The following is a 16,777-nucleotide window of genomic DNA, read 5'->3' on the forward strand; positions in this document are numbered from 1 at the left end:
TAAGAGAGACCTGGGTTCCAGTTCTCCCTCATGTTTCCTTGTTCTTGTCCACGTTTAGCTCTCCCCCCCCCCCACCCCGGCTGACTTAGAGCAACTTTAGGTTCAACACTAGACACAGAAGCCATGGCTGCTCCACCAGCTGCCATGATTGCATAGGATCAGTCTCATACTGGTTCTGCTTTCTCGTTGAACCACACCCTGAAGATAGGTCAGGAGGGACACAGGAGCAGTGGGGAATTCTTATGCCAAAGGCCATTCAGTTTTCATGGGAGGAACACACATATTTTTTTAGTATTAAAATTCATGAATTTTATTCAGAAGAGTTTCTAAGATGCTCCCTTACTCGCTACTTAGTAACACAATACCATTTTATTGTTTTCTTCCAAAATGAAAATGACAATTATATTTATTATGGAACAGTTGGTAGATACAGGTAATTACCAGGATACAGATAACATTTTGGTGAATATCCTTCAACTCTGTCTTTAGTGCATATATCTATAATATATATGTATACATAAACACACTTTATTTTTATGAAAATGGAATCATATTTAGATTCTGTTTTATAAAACAGGTTCTCTATCCACACATCAGCATATCATGAATGTTTATCTCTAGATAATTAGTCTCCAATTCAAGAACTTAATTTTTAATTACTTTGCAGTGTTCTGTTGCATGGATATACCATAATTTATTTAAGCCAATCCCTTATTTTTAGCCTCAGATTATTTTCAATTTTTCTTCATTGATTAAAAAAACCTCTGAGATGAACAGAGGTAATCCTTTTAAAACATTTTTATTGAGTGCTCTGTACCACGCCTGTAGTAGCTTCATCTCTATGCAAATCTACATCGCTAAATTTCTGTGTGATTAAGCTTTTCAACAAGTGTGTATTGAAAGAAGGAAGGCATAAATAGAGAGGTACATTTTAAGATTGGCACAGATTTAATTTTATAAAACAACTAGGTCAGGGGTGCCTGGATGGCTCAGTCAGTTAAATGTCTCACTCTTTATCTCCACTAGGTCATGATCTCACAGTTCATGGGTTTGAGCCCCACAAAGCCTGCTTGGGATTCTCTCTTTCTTCCTCTCTCTCTGCCCCTCTCCTGCCTGTGCTCTCTCTCTAAATAAATAAACTTAAACAAATAAATAACTAGGTCATTCTAAACTTTTCTATAGGTCTTCTTGGAATGCAACATTTGGAGTCCCTCTTACATCTTCTTGCCTCTAGAACAAAGCTGAACTTGTTGATCCATCCCCGTGAAGTGAAGCTTGAAAAGAATTCTCTCCATGTTCCCAAATCCCTTTTTAAGTCAAAGTGCCTCCAAATTGCCTCTCCTTGTAGACCTTCTGTGACCCACAGTATACTGGAGAAAAGCAGAATCTCAGTCCCCATCCCAGAAATAGCGCTTGCATTTTCATGTGGTTCTCATACGTGTTAGAGTTTGAGAAGCACGGATTTAGAGCTCCAGGCTTGGCTCACACTTGACCCCGGTCCTCCTCGCTGAACAACAGAGGTAAGGAGACTAGAACAGCGGTAATAGTTATGTTAGGGACAGGATCTCTACCCAAGGATCCACTCAGACACTTTTCACTATCCTCAAGCCCTGCCTGCACAGGAAGCCGGCCACTAAAGATAGACTGCCTGTGGGAGACATAGGGACATAAGGGACCTCTGCTAGCTGTGCAGCAGGGTGAAAAAGGGTGGAACAGGAAAAGGAGGAAGGCAAGTTCCTGGATTCCAAAAACCACAGTTTGTCTAGGTGCTACTTTCTCCCTTATTTAGCACATAACTTTGTCATATGACATCCCTTTGCTGACCTCTTTTCCTTTTGCATTTTACCCCGCATTCAAAAGTCACCATCTAAAACTTTTCTCCATGGGTTAGAAACTTTAAGTTGTCAGGGACTGAATGTGCCCTGTTTCCAACAGTTTCTGGCAGTTCTCTGCTTTTATGGTGTAGTCATGGTGAAACCTGAGTCATCTGAAGATGGTGCCAGTGCCAAAGAACTGGGGAAGGAGCTTGTTGACAAGCCAGGATGGCAAGGAGCTGGGCTCAAGTAACTGCTGGGCACCCAGGGCCACTGTCCTATTGGGACAGGAGAGCTGCCCCAATCCTAAATGTGTTTATACAAATCGCCCCAAACTTTACAGTTTTAATGAATACTTTCTGTAGCAAGAGTGTTTAGAGACGGCCCAAAATATAAAGCATCTCCCCGGAAAATAGTTTCTCACAGTTCTGAGTAGCAACACCTAGCTTTTGCATGTGCCAGAATTCCTTTCTTTCCTTTTCTCTCTTTCTTCCTTTTTTTTTTTTTTTTTTTTTTTTAAACCGAGAAACCACAACATTTTCCTGGACAGGCAAACAAAATACCTTAATTTGTGTTTTAAGTAAAAATCGTTTCCCTCCTGTTTCATTCACATACGTTAAACTATCCAGAAAGTACCTTGGTTTGGCCTCGTGTGTGTGTGTGTGTATGCGTGTGTGTGTGCCATTTCTCTAAAATTATGACTCATAGTCTGGGGGACAATGATTGATTTTTTTCCAGTTCACATAGCTGCTCTGAATTTCTCCTCACAAGGATGGGCCTGTTTATTCACTCTGGGCATCGTTGGTAGAGCGCTAGTGTAAACAGCCCGAGGAACCCGGTGGGCTGGGGAAGCGGGCGCCCTGTGTTCTCCGCGGGGAGCAGGGATGCTGGGGGCCAGGTGGGGCTGACCGCATTTAGAGACCGCTTTCGGACCCCCCCTGGGTTCGCGATGCCTGCCGGAGCAGCCAGAAGCGCCATTGTGATGCGGGTGGGAGGGGTGGAGCCACCAAGTCCCGTCTCAATTTAGACTTCTCACTCCGCTTCTAGGCGCGCCCATTTCAGATTGCTAAACTCCAGAGTCAGGGGAAAAAAAAAAAGCGGGGAGGAGGTGGAAAGCCACACCCCGCGGCGCCCGCGAATTTCCCCAGGAGCCGACGGTGGCTCAGGCAGACGCGGCCGAGATGCGGGGCCCGGGGCTCCTGACCGCCGCCCACCTCGTGTGCGTGTGGACCGTGGTACTGGCCGCGGCCCCCGGGTAGGAGCGCGGGCGCGGGGCGCGCGCGGGGGGCGGGCGGACGGGCGGGAGGGGGCGGCGGCCGTGCGGCCGCGGGTGGGAACCCGCCGCGCCGCGGCACTCCCTAGCCAGGCACCGGCCTGGAGGCTTGACCGCCTGTCGCCTCAGCGTGCTTCTCCGCGGGACAGTTACTTTTTCCACCCGTGAAGTTGTTGAAGCGTCTCTCTGGCCGAAATTACTTTCTAGAGAGTCCTTCTAGTTTTAGTCCGTGTCGCCTCTGCCTTTTCCTCAAAGCAATTTTTTTTTTCCTTCTCCCACACAGCGTGCCTTCTTCTCCCGAAGGCACATGATCTATTTTTTCCTAACTGTCCCAACTTCGGCATTGGCAAGGTGGGGCTGCGGCGACTGAAGTGGTTCAGGTGCAGACACTGCAGGAAGATAACTAATGAGACAAGCCGCATAATGGAAAGTGCCCCACTCCTAAAGGGTTTTGCAGTTGAGCCTTAACCCCTGGCTTGGGCAGAGAAAGTGCTGTTTTTGCTGACTTTTATGCCCTGCTACACCTGGGCATTTTACCACTGGCAGTTTAATTTCAGATGGTGTCTTTCAATCAGTGGTATTTGTTAGATGATGTTTTCTGGGGCAGATGCCCAAGGATGAAAGTTTGAATAAAACCCGCAAAGTGTGTGTGCGCGCGCGTGTGCGCGTGTGTGTGCGCGTGCGCGTGTGTTTAAGCCAAGAAAAAAAAATCACACTGGGATGAGGTTGTCTGTAAAGGAGAAGCTTAGAGGCTTATAACTTTGCCACTAACTTCTGCATGCCACAGTGTATGCCATCCTGTGCTGTTTGTGGCTTATAAAATGGAAATAACACATGCCCTCCTCTAGTGTACAGGAATTACTGCATTAAAATTGATTTATGGGATTTCTTGTTTCCATAGCATTTCAGTGCAGTTGCTAAATGGAGCAGTGGGAGCAATACAGGGATAATTGCAACAATTGGAACTGACACAGTATGGAGGGTCTATCTCACTGTGAAATTTGAGGATTGGAAAAGAATGCAGATGTAAAGATAAGAAATTGTATTTTTCTCTTGTTGGGAACTCTTTAGGCCTAGGTTTCTGGTGACAGCCCCAGGGGTCATTAGGCCTGGAGGAAATGTGACTGTTGGGGTAGAGCTTCTGGAACACAGCCCCTCCCAGGTCACTGTGAAGGCTGAGGTCATCAAGATGGCAGCCAACCTCACGGTCTCTGTCCTGGAAGCAGAGGGAGTCTTTGAAAAAGGTAAGATAAACAGCACAGAGTCTTACCCTTCTGTAGTAATAATTGGAGTATGTTAATAAAGCCATGTGCTAGGGTGGGTAACAGAGAAACCCCAGAGTTGCAGTGTTTTATGTAGTACACTTTTAATTTTTGCTCCTGTGAAGTCTAAAATGGTGTTCTTGTATGCTCTTCCAAGAGACCCAGGTTCCTTCCAGTTTGTGGCTCCCTCATCAACATGTGGCTCTGAGACTTCAGGGAAAGAGCACTGAGTTTCTCATGTGGGAGGTTTTTATGGGATAGGCCTAGAAGTGGCTCATTATCAATTCTGTTTCTCTTGTGATGGCCACGTGGGGCTGCAAATGAAGCTAGGAAATGTAGGCCGGTGACTGCCCAGAAGAGGAAATGGGCAAACTTAATAGTCTGACACAAAACCGTAGTTATATAGCTTACATAAGCCATATGCAACTGTGTTTCTTTATATTTACCGAGTGCTAAGGATGTTAATAAATACGCTTGTGGAAAGGAAAAGAGCTACACAATGTTAAAGTCCAGTTTTATGGAATATTTCTTAATTTTTAAAGTACAGGGGAAAATGATATAAATGTGGGAGCCATTTGTAAAAGAACCCACTTCCCTTAAGTTTGGATTCTAATCTGGTTTAGGGTTAAATTGGCTCAGTAAATGTCTTCTTTTTCGATTCTAAGGGAAAAGTAATTTTGGGGGTAAATACCTTAGCTTTTTTTTCCATTAAAATGAACCTTTATAGTATTTTTTTTTCTAATTGAAAGAGAAATATATGCTCAGTGCTTACAACCTGATAAACCATCCTGGAAGTAAAGGAAATAAGCAAAGATCACCCATAATCCTAACCACCTAACTATAAGCACAATTAACTGGAAGCATGTTTAGATGTTTAGTCAGAGGGCAGAAATTGAGGCATCAGTGCCTATAATGTTAAGAGTTATCTTAAAAAATTAATTTAAGGTCACATAATTAAGAGTGGAAGGGATTTCACAATAGTTCATTATATTAATGTTTATCCTCTACCAGCATAGAGAAGTTAACACTATCGTGAAAGGAGATAAAATCAAAGTTTATCTATATCTCCACCAGAAGTTGACTGACTAGGTGGGTAAGTTTGGGATAGAAGTCAGCAAGAAGTGGTGTGTACAGGGGCCAAGCCACTTTGTCTTTCATAGGAGAAATGTAAGGAAAGGAAGGGGGGAGGCCTTGTTTCCCTGGAGAGGAAATGTAGATTAGGGCTAAAGATCTGAGATTGTCTTAGCACCAGTTGCATGATCTCCTGCAGTAATCTAACTGTTCCGAGCCTCAGTTTCCTCATTTATAAAATGGGGATGATGAAACTTACTTCCCAGGGCAGGTGTAAAGTAAAAGTCAGTGTCTAGCATCTATTGGGAATTCAGTAAACAGTTAATATTATAGGTAGTAATACTGAAGAAGATACAGGAAGCATTATTTCCTTTTTATATGGGAGGAGACCTCTGTTTTTGTTATTGAATTAGTATTTCTGAAAATGAATGAATCCTGGTCTTATGATAATGGCTAAAGAAAATATTGAAATACTAAGTCAGGGCGGATAATATTTCATGTAGTTCCACATTCATTATTTACTAACTAAAATTTATCATCTTGGCTCTACTAGTGTGGCAGTTTTACTGCAATGCAGAGGTCCAGAATAACATGGATGATTTTAATAAATGTTTGGGCTTTGCTGAGATGTTTGCATGCTCTTATTTTAGAATTTCTACTGCATTATCTTTTCTGCAATCTCCTTCATCAGGCTCTTTTCTTTTTTCTGCAAATAGTACCAACACTGTGGTGGGGGGAAGGGGATATTGTGGCTCGTTTTTAAACTTTATTCTTAGATTTTTCTTTTGGGAAGAGAGTTGGTCATATGCTTCTGGGAAGGCTAATGTGCTCAAGACTGCATCAGACAACACTGTCCTGAGAGCAGAATGGATCTTTGAAAAAGAGAGAGAGAAAATGTACCTCTTTCAATGGGTGTTTTTTGACTCTGTTGACATACAGTTTCATTGAAAATACCATTTCTGGGAGTACTCTCTCTCTTTCAAAGGAGAATGTTACTCTGTTATCAGAGGCTATGAGTCATTGTTCTCAAAGCAGATGCTTCCTGTAATGTTAGGACTTAAGGACCATGACTTTTTTTTTTTTTATTTGACTTCTCCAGTTGGAGCAGTACATAGACAAATGAGCATTTTAAATCAGTGCATCTTCGACATCCAGAGATCCTCCTAGGATTCAGTGTTTTCTCCCTTGCCACATAAACACAAACACATAAATACACCTTAGGTCTGATTATTTCATCACTTTCTTATGAGGGCCTCCAGGAAAAGGTTGGTTCTAATAAAGATTCATCTTCCAGCAGAACTGGGTAAGGGGGGGCGCTATTTCTGGGTGGCTGTTTCTAACAGTCCTGGTGTTTTTAGAAATTCCTGGGGTAGAGCAGTGTTCCAGCATAACCAGAATGCATTTGTAACCTAATTCGTGTCAGAAAGGATAATAGCTAAAGGATTCACATTGCAGAATATGCCTTAAAAAAGGGATGGATGAAACAGGTGAAGGGGATTAAGAATACACTTAATCTTGATGAGCACTGAGTAATATATGGAACTGTTGAATCACTACACTGTACACCTGAAATGAATATAACACTGTCTGTTAGCTACACTGGAATTAAAATTTTAAAAATGGAAAAGATAGAAATAAATTTTAAAATAGTCAGGAAAGTATGGCTTGTCCTCAAGGAAGAGTTCATGTATTTGTTTGACAGATACAGGGAAAATTTTATTTACATTTCCATCCTTGAGGCCAGCAGCATTGATTACATTAGAGTTAGCTTATTCGTTTTTAAATATATTAATTCTACATTTATTGGGATCAATTATGAGGTTTTTTGGGTGAACAATGGCCCTTTAGCATAAATGTTTTTACTAAGCTTTGTGGCATTCTGTACAGGTGTATTAATGCCTCTTCAGTGGTGAGATTCAGACATTGAAGTGTGCTGGTCATGATCCCTGCCACTACCCTACCGTACCCTACCATCACCACCACCACCACCACCGCCGCCCTCATGGCCACCGTCATCATCATCCTCTTTATAGTGAAAAGAGCTAAGCTCATAGTCTTCTATTGCATAAAATAGTTAAGTGGACATAATTGACAAAACATGGTAAAAATTCAGCAGGTCGTAATTACCAGAGGAGAGAAGATGGAGTAGCTTTTGGTATTTGAAATCAAATCAGACTCTACGTTGGGTGGAGAGTGAGTCTGTCAATTTATTTCTTCCCTTCTTGGTTTTTATCTTTTCCTTTGGTGTGATGTTACCCTGGAGTTCCATGCCAAATCAAGAAAAAAAGTTTAAGAACACTTGAACTCATGGGTCAGATATGAGAACTGTCCTCTCACCTGTGAAGGCATATGGAATGATTGAATTATTTTTTAATGTCCTAGAAATCATTCTTTCTGCTTTATTCCCCTTCTCTTTCCACAGTTTCAGATGGTCATTTGTAAACTTTCAGTGTTTCTCTTGAGTGAGGTTTGCCTCAAATAATAACTAATACACCCTTTCCCCTTATTAATGAATTCCCTGTTGATGGTTTTACATAAACCTGATTTAAGAAAAAAACCTAAACAGAAAATGTCAGTGGAAACCTTGGCTGTTCTGTAGGGCATCTTGTGCTACAGTGGGAATTCATTGTTTATTTATTTATGGTGCCAAGCCTACTTCCGTCTTCCCATTGAGGCATTGGCATGAGACTTACTCTATGAGTGTAACCATATTATTTATTAGTGCTTTTTCTTTTTGCTTTAAAATCTTGGAGAGTTAATGGGGTGTTTACTTCCTATTTTTTAAAAGTTAAAAATTCTTGGGGTTCCTGGGTGGCTCAAGTCAGTTGGGCATCCGACTTCAGCTCAGGTCATGATCTCGCAGTTTGTGAGTTCAAGCCCTGCGTAGGGCTCTGTGTTGACAGCTCAGAGCCTGGAGCCTGCTTTGGATTCTGTGTCTCCCTCTCTTTCTGCCCCTCCCCTGCTCATGCTCTGTCTCTCTCTCTCTCCTTCAAAAATAAATAAACATTAGAAAAAAAAAAGTTAAAAATTCTTCTTTGTCCTTTATTGTCTTTCTCACATTGATGATAGGGTGTTTTATTTTCTATCTTGATCCAGGTAAGGGTGGGAAATCAATATTTCTCAAATTTGAGATATTAGCTGAAAAAATTAAAAAAAAATCATCCAATTCAGTTTGGATGGGCTTTCTGGTGGATACAAAGCTCCTGAGCGTATGTTTCATGGCTTGTAGATCAAAATCAGTCCCACGGTTTTTATGAGAGTAGATTAATTAGTGTGTGGGCAGGTCTCCCAGGGCAGGTTTTCACAGGAAGCTTTGCCAGTAGAACTCAGTCTGAACTTGTAGTTTTGTGAGAATTATTTTTAAAGGGTGTGGACTCTTCATTCACATGTCTTTACTATTGTGTGATATGTATTTATACGTATATATATATACACAAATATATATACGTGTGTGAGTATGTACGTGGTGCCAGAGGATAAAGGACCATAGTGTAATCACGATGTGGTTAGACTCTGAAGCCAGGCTGCCTGAATAACCTTCCATTAGTGATTGTATGTGGTCAGTCATGATCTCACCAGGCTTCAGTTTTATTATCTGAAGAATAGTGGTTCCTGCCTGATGCAATTACATGGTTATTGTATGGATTAAGTGAGATAACATGTTTATAGCACTTAACACATAGGAATTATTCAAGAAAATGGTAGCTATTGTTATTAAAAGTGAATAGCAACAATCATGACAGGCAATTATTAATCATCAGTTGGGATGATCTTGAACTGGGAACTCTATAAAAGGCACATCACTAGGAGGAACTGGGAAGAGATTTAACATATTAAATACTGAGTTTCCTTACAGTGCCAGGGACTTAATGCACAATACTTCAGTAACCTTGTGACAAAGGCACTATTATTTTCATTTTAGAGATGAAGAAACTGAGGCTAAGAGAGGAGAAATAACTTTCTGGAGTTAACAGGGTAAATAGTAAAGCTTGACTTTGAAGTCGGTTCTGTTGGTTCTGAATTTGCAGGTTTATACTGCCTGAAAAAACATGGCATATTTTTTGTTTGCCTTACTTTGGGGTATTGGTGCAATGTTGTATCAGTCACCTTGCTGTAAAATTATTGTCGTGTTTGTGTGTGGTGATTTAGTCCTGGATCTAATGAAATCTAATCTGGATCTGAAGAATCACAATGAAATGCTAGCTCTCCACCTAATTTACTTGGAGCTTCACAGAATTTTGGATCTGGATGGGACCTCTGAGATAAGCCAATTCATAAATTATTCAGTCAGCAATTTATGGCTGAGGAGACTAAGGCATGGTGTTTGGTGACTTGACCAAGAGTTGAAAACATCACAGGCCCCCAGATTTTCAGTCCAGTGCTATTTCCATTATACTCTAGGAAATTTTCCTAACACATGGAGAGCTCTGCGGAAGGCCTAACATATGGAGAACTGTGTGTAAGACCTAGGGTGTATTTGCAAATGTTGATTTTCCTGATATGGAAGAAAATAAGGCTAGCTAAGGAGTTTTAAAATGCTTACCTGCATATTTGTGCAAGTTTCTTATTTCAGCTCAAGGTGGAGTTGCTCTTTATGGACTAATGGTTCTACATGGGGTGGGGGTGGGGCTAGGAGCCTCATAGATCTTTCTAACACTAAATCCTGTGGCTTTCTCCAAGTGTGAGTTGTATTTATTAGAAATGCAGACTCAGGGTGCCTGGCTGGTTCAGCTGGTGGAGCATGTGACTCTTGATGTCGGGGTATGGGTTTGAGCCCTGTGTTGGGTATAGAGATTACCTGAAAATAAAGTCTTGAAAAAAAAAAGTAGACTCATGTCCACTCCTTCAAGACATTGGTAAGGTCCAAGAATCTAAACTTTATGTTAAGCAGTCATCACAACTGATTAAAATGAGAATTAAAATGAGAATGACTCATCTTCAGCATCTCACGAATTGCTTCTGACCAAGTAAGTGCTGGAAAGCCTGAGGGTGAGAGACATGCCCTTGCAAGTCTAGGATGATTCATGGCTGGCTGAGAGAAGTCTCCTCCTAGACTTCCGTATTTGCTTTCAAGCAACCCCCATCCCTAAGCATTGGGGTTCATTTTATGCGGTAGAGAAGCATATTTTGGGGTTTGATTATGAATCAGTTACTGAGTGAAGCTGAAAGTGAACATACTGATTCTTCAAACTCCAAGTTAAACATGTGCTGCTCCTCTTCTAACATGAAATGAGTCACTCCTCCAGTGACTCACGGAGGGGTTGTGGTGGAAATAGAAATCAGATCCTGTAAGAATTTGGGCTGGGTTACCGTTTGATCCTTTATGTTGTAAAGAGGGCTTTACAATGCTGAAATCAGTTGTTTGCCCGATGACATTTCCCCCCCATTAATTTATTATTTATCGGTTATTTGCTCTATCTGAGCGTGAATGAATGGGGGCAATTGGGGAATAAGAGGAAGGAAGGATTAGAGGAGGTTCAGAGACTCCAGAAGGATAACATAACATATAATATTTAAAATGCAGAAGGCTGGAGAATTTTTATTTATTTTTTGTATAAAAAATTCAATGTGGTTTGTAAATAGTGCTTCTTATGTGTGACCCTGTGTCCTGTACCATTACCTTTTACATCCAGAGCTATACAAATGCCCATTCATAAATGTTCTACTTCTGCTGATATATTTGGCATTTAGTGGGAACAGTCATTTCACATACTAGGGGAGGGAAGGGTGTGCTGGAGGAAAGAGCTGATGGCTGGGAGTGGTAGTCATGGGGAGATAGAGGTTTGTGTGTCTGTTTTCTGAAAAGATGCTACATTCTGCTTTAAAGTTTAGGGAGACATCCAGGGGGAGATGTACAGCAGATAGTTTTGAAATTGCAGCTAGGGAGAGAGTTTAAGGCATTGTTTTCACAGAGGCAGACAATATTCGAAGTCTTGGTGGGAACATGTAAGATGCACAAGAGAGACAAACCCTATGGAACAAGACTGATGATAGAAGCTTGGAAGAAGGAAAATAAATCAATGAAATGGACAAACAGTGAGCAGCCAGAGAGTGGGATAGATTGAAGATGGTAAGATGTTTCAGAAGCCAAGGGAAGAAAGTTACAAAAAAGGAAAGTTTTAATAGTCCCAACTGTCCCAGAAGGTCAGAGAAGAAAAGACAAAGACAGAAAAAAGAACATTGGTGATCTTCAAGTGAATGGTTTTAAGTTGAATCAAAAGCCTAGTTTTAAGTAACAAAAGGGTGGTGAGAGAATATGAGGGTAGGCTACTCTTACCAAAGTTTGATGGTTTAAAGGAGAGAGGTAGATGGTCTTTTAAAATGTACAGTAGAGAGGTAAAAGTGGTGGCTGCAAAAGGGGACGGGTGGATAATTCATGGATAAGAAATGGTGGGATCAGGATCAGGAGCACAGGTAAGTGGATTAATCATTAAAAAAAAAAAGACTTGTACTTTTTGTTTTGATGCAAGAAAGAGATAAGGAAAGAAATATTTTGAGGGATGAACTTGAGATGAGGAATAAAATTGAAATACAGTTTTAGGAAAACCTGCCTCTAAATTGTACACATCTGGTCATCTCTTCATAGGAAGTGGGGATATACATTATAAGTATTGGAGAAAGAAGTGCAGAATTGGAGATATTTGCTGGTGGTGTCCAAATGGGCCCCTGCTGGATTGTGGGATGTTGGAATGCAAGGGCTGATACTTGTATTGCTATTGGGGGAGGGAGCACAGGAGAATGAAGAGAAAGGGGTATTTATGGTGGTAGTATGCTTTACTTGAAGCTCGAAGGGATGGGGTAGTTATTTTATTATTGCCATGAGGTTGTCAGTGTGAGTAAGAAGTGGAAATGTAATTTATCATCTCTTGGTCTGGGCTAAGATGATCATCATACCAAAGGTGCAATGTCAAAACTTGACAATCAGAAGGAAATTATAGTGGGTCTGGTCTTGCCGTATGTCTTGCATTCTTCATTTCTCTTAGGAAAATTCCATGACTTGACTTTCTTCCTTTGAAAGGATGAGGGTGAAATTGGCCAAAGAAAATTTGATGGGGGGAGTTGGGTAGGGAGGTAGTGGGCAGGTCCTTGGGTCTTTAGTTCTGAAGAAAATGGCCCATGAATTAATCTAAAAACCAGAGTGGTAAAGAGTTTGGACACAAATAAGGAGTTATGTTTTTTTTTTTTTAATTTTTTTTTCAACGTTTATTTATTTTTGGGACAGAGAGAGACAGAGCATGAACGGGGGAGGGGCAGAGAGAGAGGGAGACACAGAATCAGAAACAGGCTCCAGGCTCTGAACCATCAGCCCAGAGCCGGACGCGGGGCTCGAACTCCCAGACCGCGAGATCGTGACCTGGCTGAAGTCGGACGCTTAACCGACTGCGCCACCCAGGCGCCCCAGGAGTTATGTTTTTTAAGAGTACTTGATAGCTGTTGGCAGCAGGGCAATATTGGGAGTTTATATTTATGAAAATGTAGCTGGCAGAAATGATTTAATATGATAAATTTAAGTTTTGCTGAAATTCTTGTTAAATCTTCTCAGGAATATGGTTAAGACAGGGCATTACTATTTTGAGAATTCCAAATATTTATTAGGCATCAAATTGTACATGGCGCAGTATTGGGTAGGGTAAATATTTGTCTCCTCAAGGGGAAGCAAAATAGGTTTCGTTTCATGTGCCATCTTGAGTTGATGGTAGAGGCTGCTTGGAGTGTCGTATTGATGGTTTCAAGGTCAAGTCTGGGTTCACTGGAATAGAGTGGATGGATTAGCTGTGTCTGCCCTGGGCATGAGAAGGGGGAGTATGGTATGAATGTTGCAAATGAATGTTGGGTTGAAGAGGGATGGTCTTCTGCAGGGCTACATAGGGGCTTGAGGTAATGACAATGAAGATAAGAGCCGAAAGGTGAGAGTGGGTGTGTTCAAATACTAACACAAGAGTGTACTAAGCTACAGAGGAGGGGCAGGGACGAAACATGAGATTTCGTTTGGACTAATATTTTGGAAGTGATAGCCAGGTCTGTTCTGTATAGTTTGGGAGACACAGTGGGTCAGAGTGGGGGCTCTGGAACCACACTGGAATTGAACCCTGTGCACTACCTTTTACTACCTAAGTGGCCTTGGGCAAGTCACTTCATTTCATCTAATCTCGGTTTCTTTATTTGAATGATGGCAATAATAACAATACCTACCTTAGGGCATTGGTGTGAGTATTACATGAAACAGTGCTTCAGAGCCGCATTGTGCAATGTGGTAGCCACAAGCCACACGTGGGTTTTAAAAAAATTTTTTTTTCAACGTTTATTTATTTTTGGGACAGAGAGAGACAGAGCATGAACGGGGGAGGGGCAGAGAGAGAGGGAGACACAGAACCGGAAACAGGCTCCAGGCTCCGAGCCATCAGCCCAGAGCCTGACGCGGGGCTCGAACTCACGGACCGCGAGATCGTGACCTGGCTGAAGTCGGACGCTTAACCGACTGCGCCACCCAGGCGCTCCACACACGTGGGTTTTGAGTGCTTAAAATGTGGGTTGTGTGAGATGACCTGCAAGTATGAAATAAATACTGGATTTTGAATACTTCATACCAAAAAGTGCAACAAAACTGATAATTGTTTTAAACTGATAAATTTTTAATATTGATTACATGTTCAGTGGTAATATTTGGGTACATTGGGTTAAATAAAATATGTCATTAAAATTAATTTTACCCATTTCTTTTTTTCTTTTTTAGTGCACTTCTTTAGAACATTTATCATAGTGTCTGGCTAAACACTGGAGAATGTTAGCTGGCTAAACATGCTAAACACTGGAGAATGTTAGCTGTGTCATACCCAGCATTTCCTAGTATCAGATGTTAGTACCAATGCCACCCTTCTGAGCACACGCTGTAGCATCAGGCCAGGTCTCTGTGGAAGGCACTTTGAATTTTTTTTAAGTTTACTTATTCATTTTGGTGGGGGAGGGCAGAGAGAGGGAGAGAGAGAATCCCAAGCAAGCTCTGCTTGCCAGTGCAGAGCCGGCTGGGGCTCGGACTCATGAACCGTGAGATCATGGCCCGAGTCGAAATCAAGAGCTGGACTTAACCGACTGAGCCACCGAGGCACTTCGATTCTGACTTCGAGTGGGCCTTATTTCTTATCCCTTGAGAAAGGAGGAAATCTCCCTAAAAGGAGCATTATACCATAGGGGTTCAGTAAACTTTTTCTGTAAAAGGCCAGATGGTAAACATGATAGGATCTGCTGCCTTATGGTTTATGTTGTTTGTCTTTGTAGAGGCAAAGTAGCTATAGACTGCATAATAAATGAGTGTCCTCATGGAACTTTATGGCCACTGAATTTGGAATTCATATAATTTTCATGTGTCATGAAATATTACTCTGTTTCTTTTTCCGGCTATTTACAAATGCAAAACCATTTTTGGTTCACAAACTGTATGAAAGTGGGTGTGGGCAACATTTGGCCCGTAGACCGTAGTTTGCTAACCCTGACATCAAAAGTGCCCTGTACATTTAGTAGCCCAGAGTCTTGTGTGACTCTTGGTTTTTCATATGTATCGCACCTAACATTTAGTTTATACTGTACCATTTTATTTATTTTACTTTTAGTGGGTTTTGTTCGACCTGTTTATACTCAGTGGTCTAAATGGAACAAAGCATCATTTATGAAACTCGTGTTTATTGAGATGTTTGTAAGTAAGGAGAGGCAGGAGAGAAAAAAAATATTAAAAGGGTGTATATGGGACCAAAAGAGATTTGCTTTGTTTTGTTTTACTAGAAATGCTTGTCTTTTCTGTATAGATTGAATTCACTGAAGAGTTACTTAACCTTAAAGTGACATTAAACTGTGAAGCAGAAGCATATTTTAAGATTTTGTCTTCCACGGATTTGGAGTTGAAAACCCCATTCTCACAGTCTGTGAACAAAGAAAATGCTGAATACTGAGAATATGTAATAACTTGGTAAAGAGGTCAAAGTTTTCAGCTAAAAAAGTGATATACTTAAGTTTATTACTATATATTCCTCAATAGCAGAGAGTTGCCAAAAATAATTAAGCTGTAAATACTAAGCCAGGCATATATTTGCCTAGGAAATTCTGAGCTGCATTTGTAAATTTAATGGGAACAAGTTGAAAAAAAGTATACACACACACACACACACACACACACGTATATAGTGGAAAAGCTATTTCTTTTTTTTTCCCCATACAGAATATTTCTGGACCAATTGGATTTCCAGTTACACACTACCCATTCCCTTCAGCAGTTCTCTGCAGAGCTATTTGGTGAGCACAGATGTCAGAAGAGGCAGCATATGGTATTATAGAGTGTGTTTAAAAAGTTAAGGGAAGGTTAGTTTTTGTGTATGCTTATTACACAACTTAAAAATAGCTGGACTCTATTTGTAAATCAAATGGCCAGCTCTCAGGCTTGTGCCAATTGTGAAGCCTTAAAACAAGGTTTCTTTTGAGTGGCTTCGGCAGCGATGGGAAGGAGAAAGCATCTGAAAGGGTTCAAAGATTGACTCTGGTTATACACAAAAATGAGCGGAGTTTTGCAGACTTATCTACAATAATGTTGAGAAGGACTTCACATAACAGAGCGGATCATTAGTCTTTGATTTAAAAGAGTGCCATGCAGTGTTTCAAGAGGTGGGGACTGTTTCCCGTGTCTGAATGGAAACTTGCTAAAAGGGAGCAGAAGTGGTCACAACAATTTGCAAATTCTATTTAATCTTCAAGCTAGCAACAGTACAGAAAGAGATTACTATTCCTCATCTGCACTCCCACCACTCTGCTCCCAATTTTATGTTTTGACTGTGTAAATTATTTCTAGAATGTAGGACTTTCACATAAGGCTTAGTAAGTGCCTAGGAAATTCCAAGCTGCATTTGTAAATTTAGAAGGAACACAACATGTTGAAAAAAATGTCAAGTACTTGAAGTCGACCTTTTAATAAGGACACACAAGAGCAGTGAGTGGGCTTTAAATTGGATCTCTCTACACATGCTTTGAGCCACTCCCTGAATCCAGTCAGAATCAGGGGTGGGTGGGACGTCTCTGCCCCTACACTCCAGCTTTTGGGGGCAGTTTTTGTTTCTGGCTCTGTCTTTCCTGGGTCTGTACACAGACACTCTCATGTGTCAGAGTAGTGGGACCCAGGCATGCAGTCAACATCCTTTTCCAATTTTTCTCTAATGAGAAAACCCCTCAAAAGTTTGACCAAAAGAGCTACATTAAAAAAAAAGGGGGGTTGGTAGCTCGTCTTGAATTGCTGAAATGCTTGCCCTCCAATTAATCAACTTACTGGATTTATTTGGATTGTAGATTCACAGCTGTTTTTTACTTTCTCCTTATTT

At 41.2% G+C, this 16,777-nt stretch overlaps 1 protein-coding gene across 8 annotated transcripts in view; it reads left to right on the forward strand.

The window, feature by feature from the left end:
- The window catches only part of CD109 (CD109 molecule), a 151,858-nt gene that overhangs the window by 12,684 nt on the left and 122,397 nt on the right, over positions 1 to 16,777 (forward strand). For 3 of the 8 annotated variants that reach the window (XM_023254139.2, XR_002742321.2, XR_002742322.2), the window contains exons 1-2: positions 2,624 to 3,069; positions 4,159 to 4,331. The exons of 3 other annotated variants lie outside the window; for them this stretch is intronic. In XM_023254139.2, the coding sequence (XP_023109907.2) occupies positions 2,996 to 3,069; positions 4,159 to 4,331 (247 nt within the window). In that variant the 5' untranslated portion in view covers positions 2,624 to 2,995. Of the gene's footprint in view, positions 1 to 1,182; positions 1,521 to 2,623; positions 3,070 to 4,158; positions 4,332 to 16,777 lie in introns of those variants that run through there. 2 more of the 8 variants (XM_045057741.1, XM_023254138.2) reach the window with 2 other exon arrangements.

This window comes from Felis catus, chromosome B2 (assembly GCF_018350175.1).
Source record: "Felis catus isolate Fca126 chromosome B2, F.catus_Fca126_mat1.0, whole genome shotgun sequence".
Taxonomy (NCBI): domain Eukaryota; kingdom Metazoa; phylum Chordata; class Mammalia; order Carnivora; family Felidae; genus Felis; species Felis catus.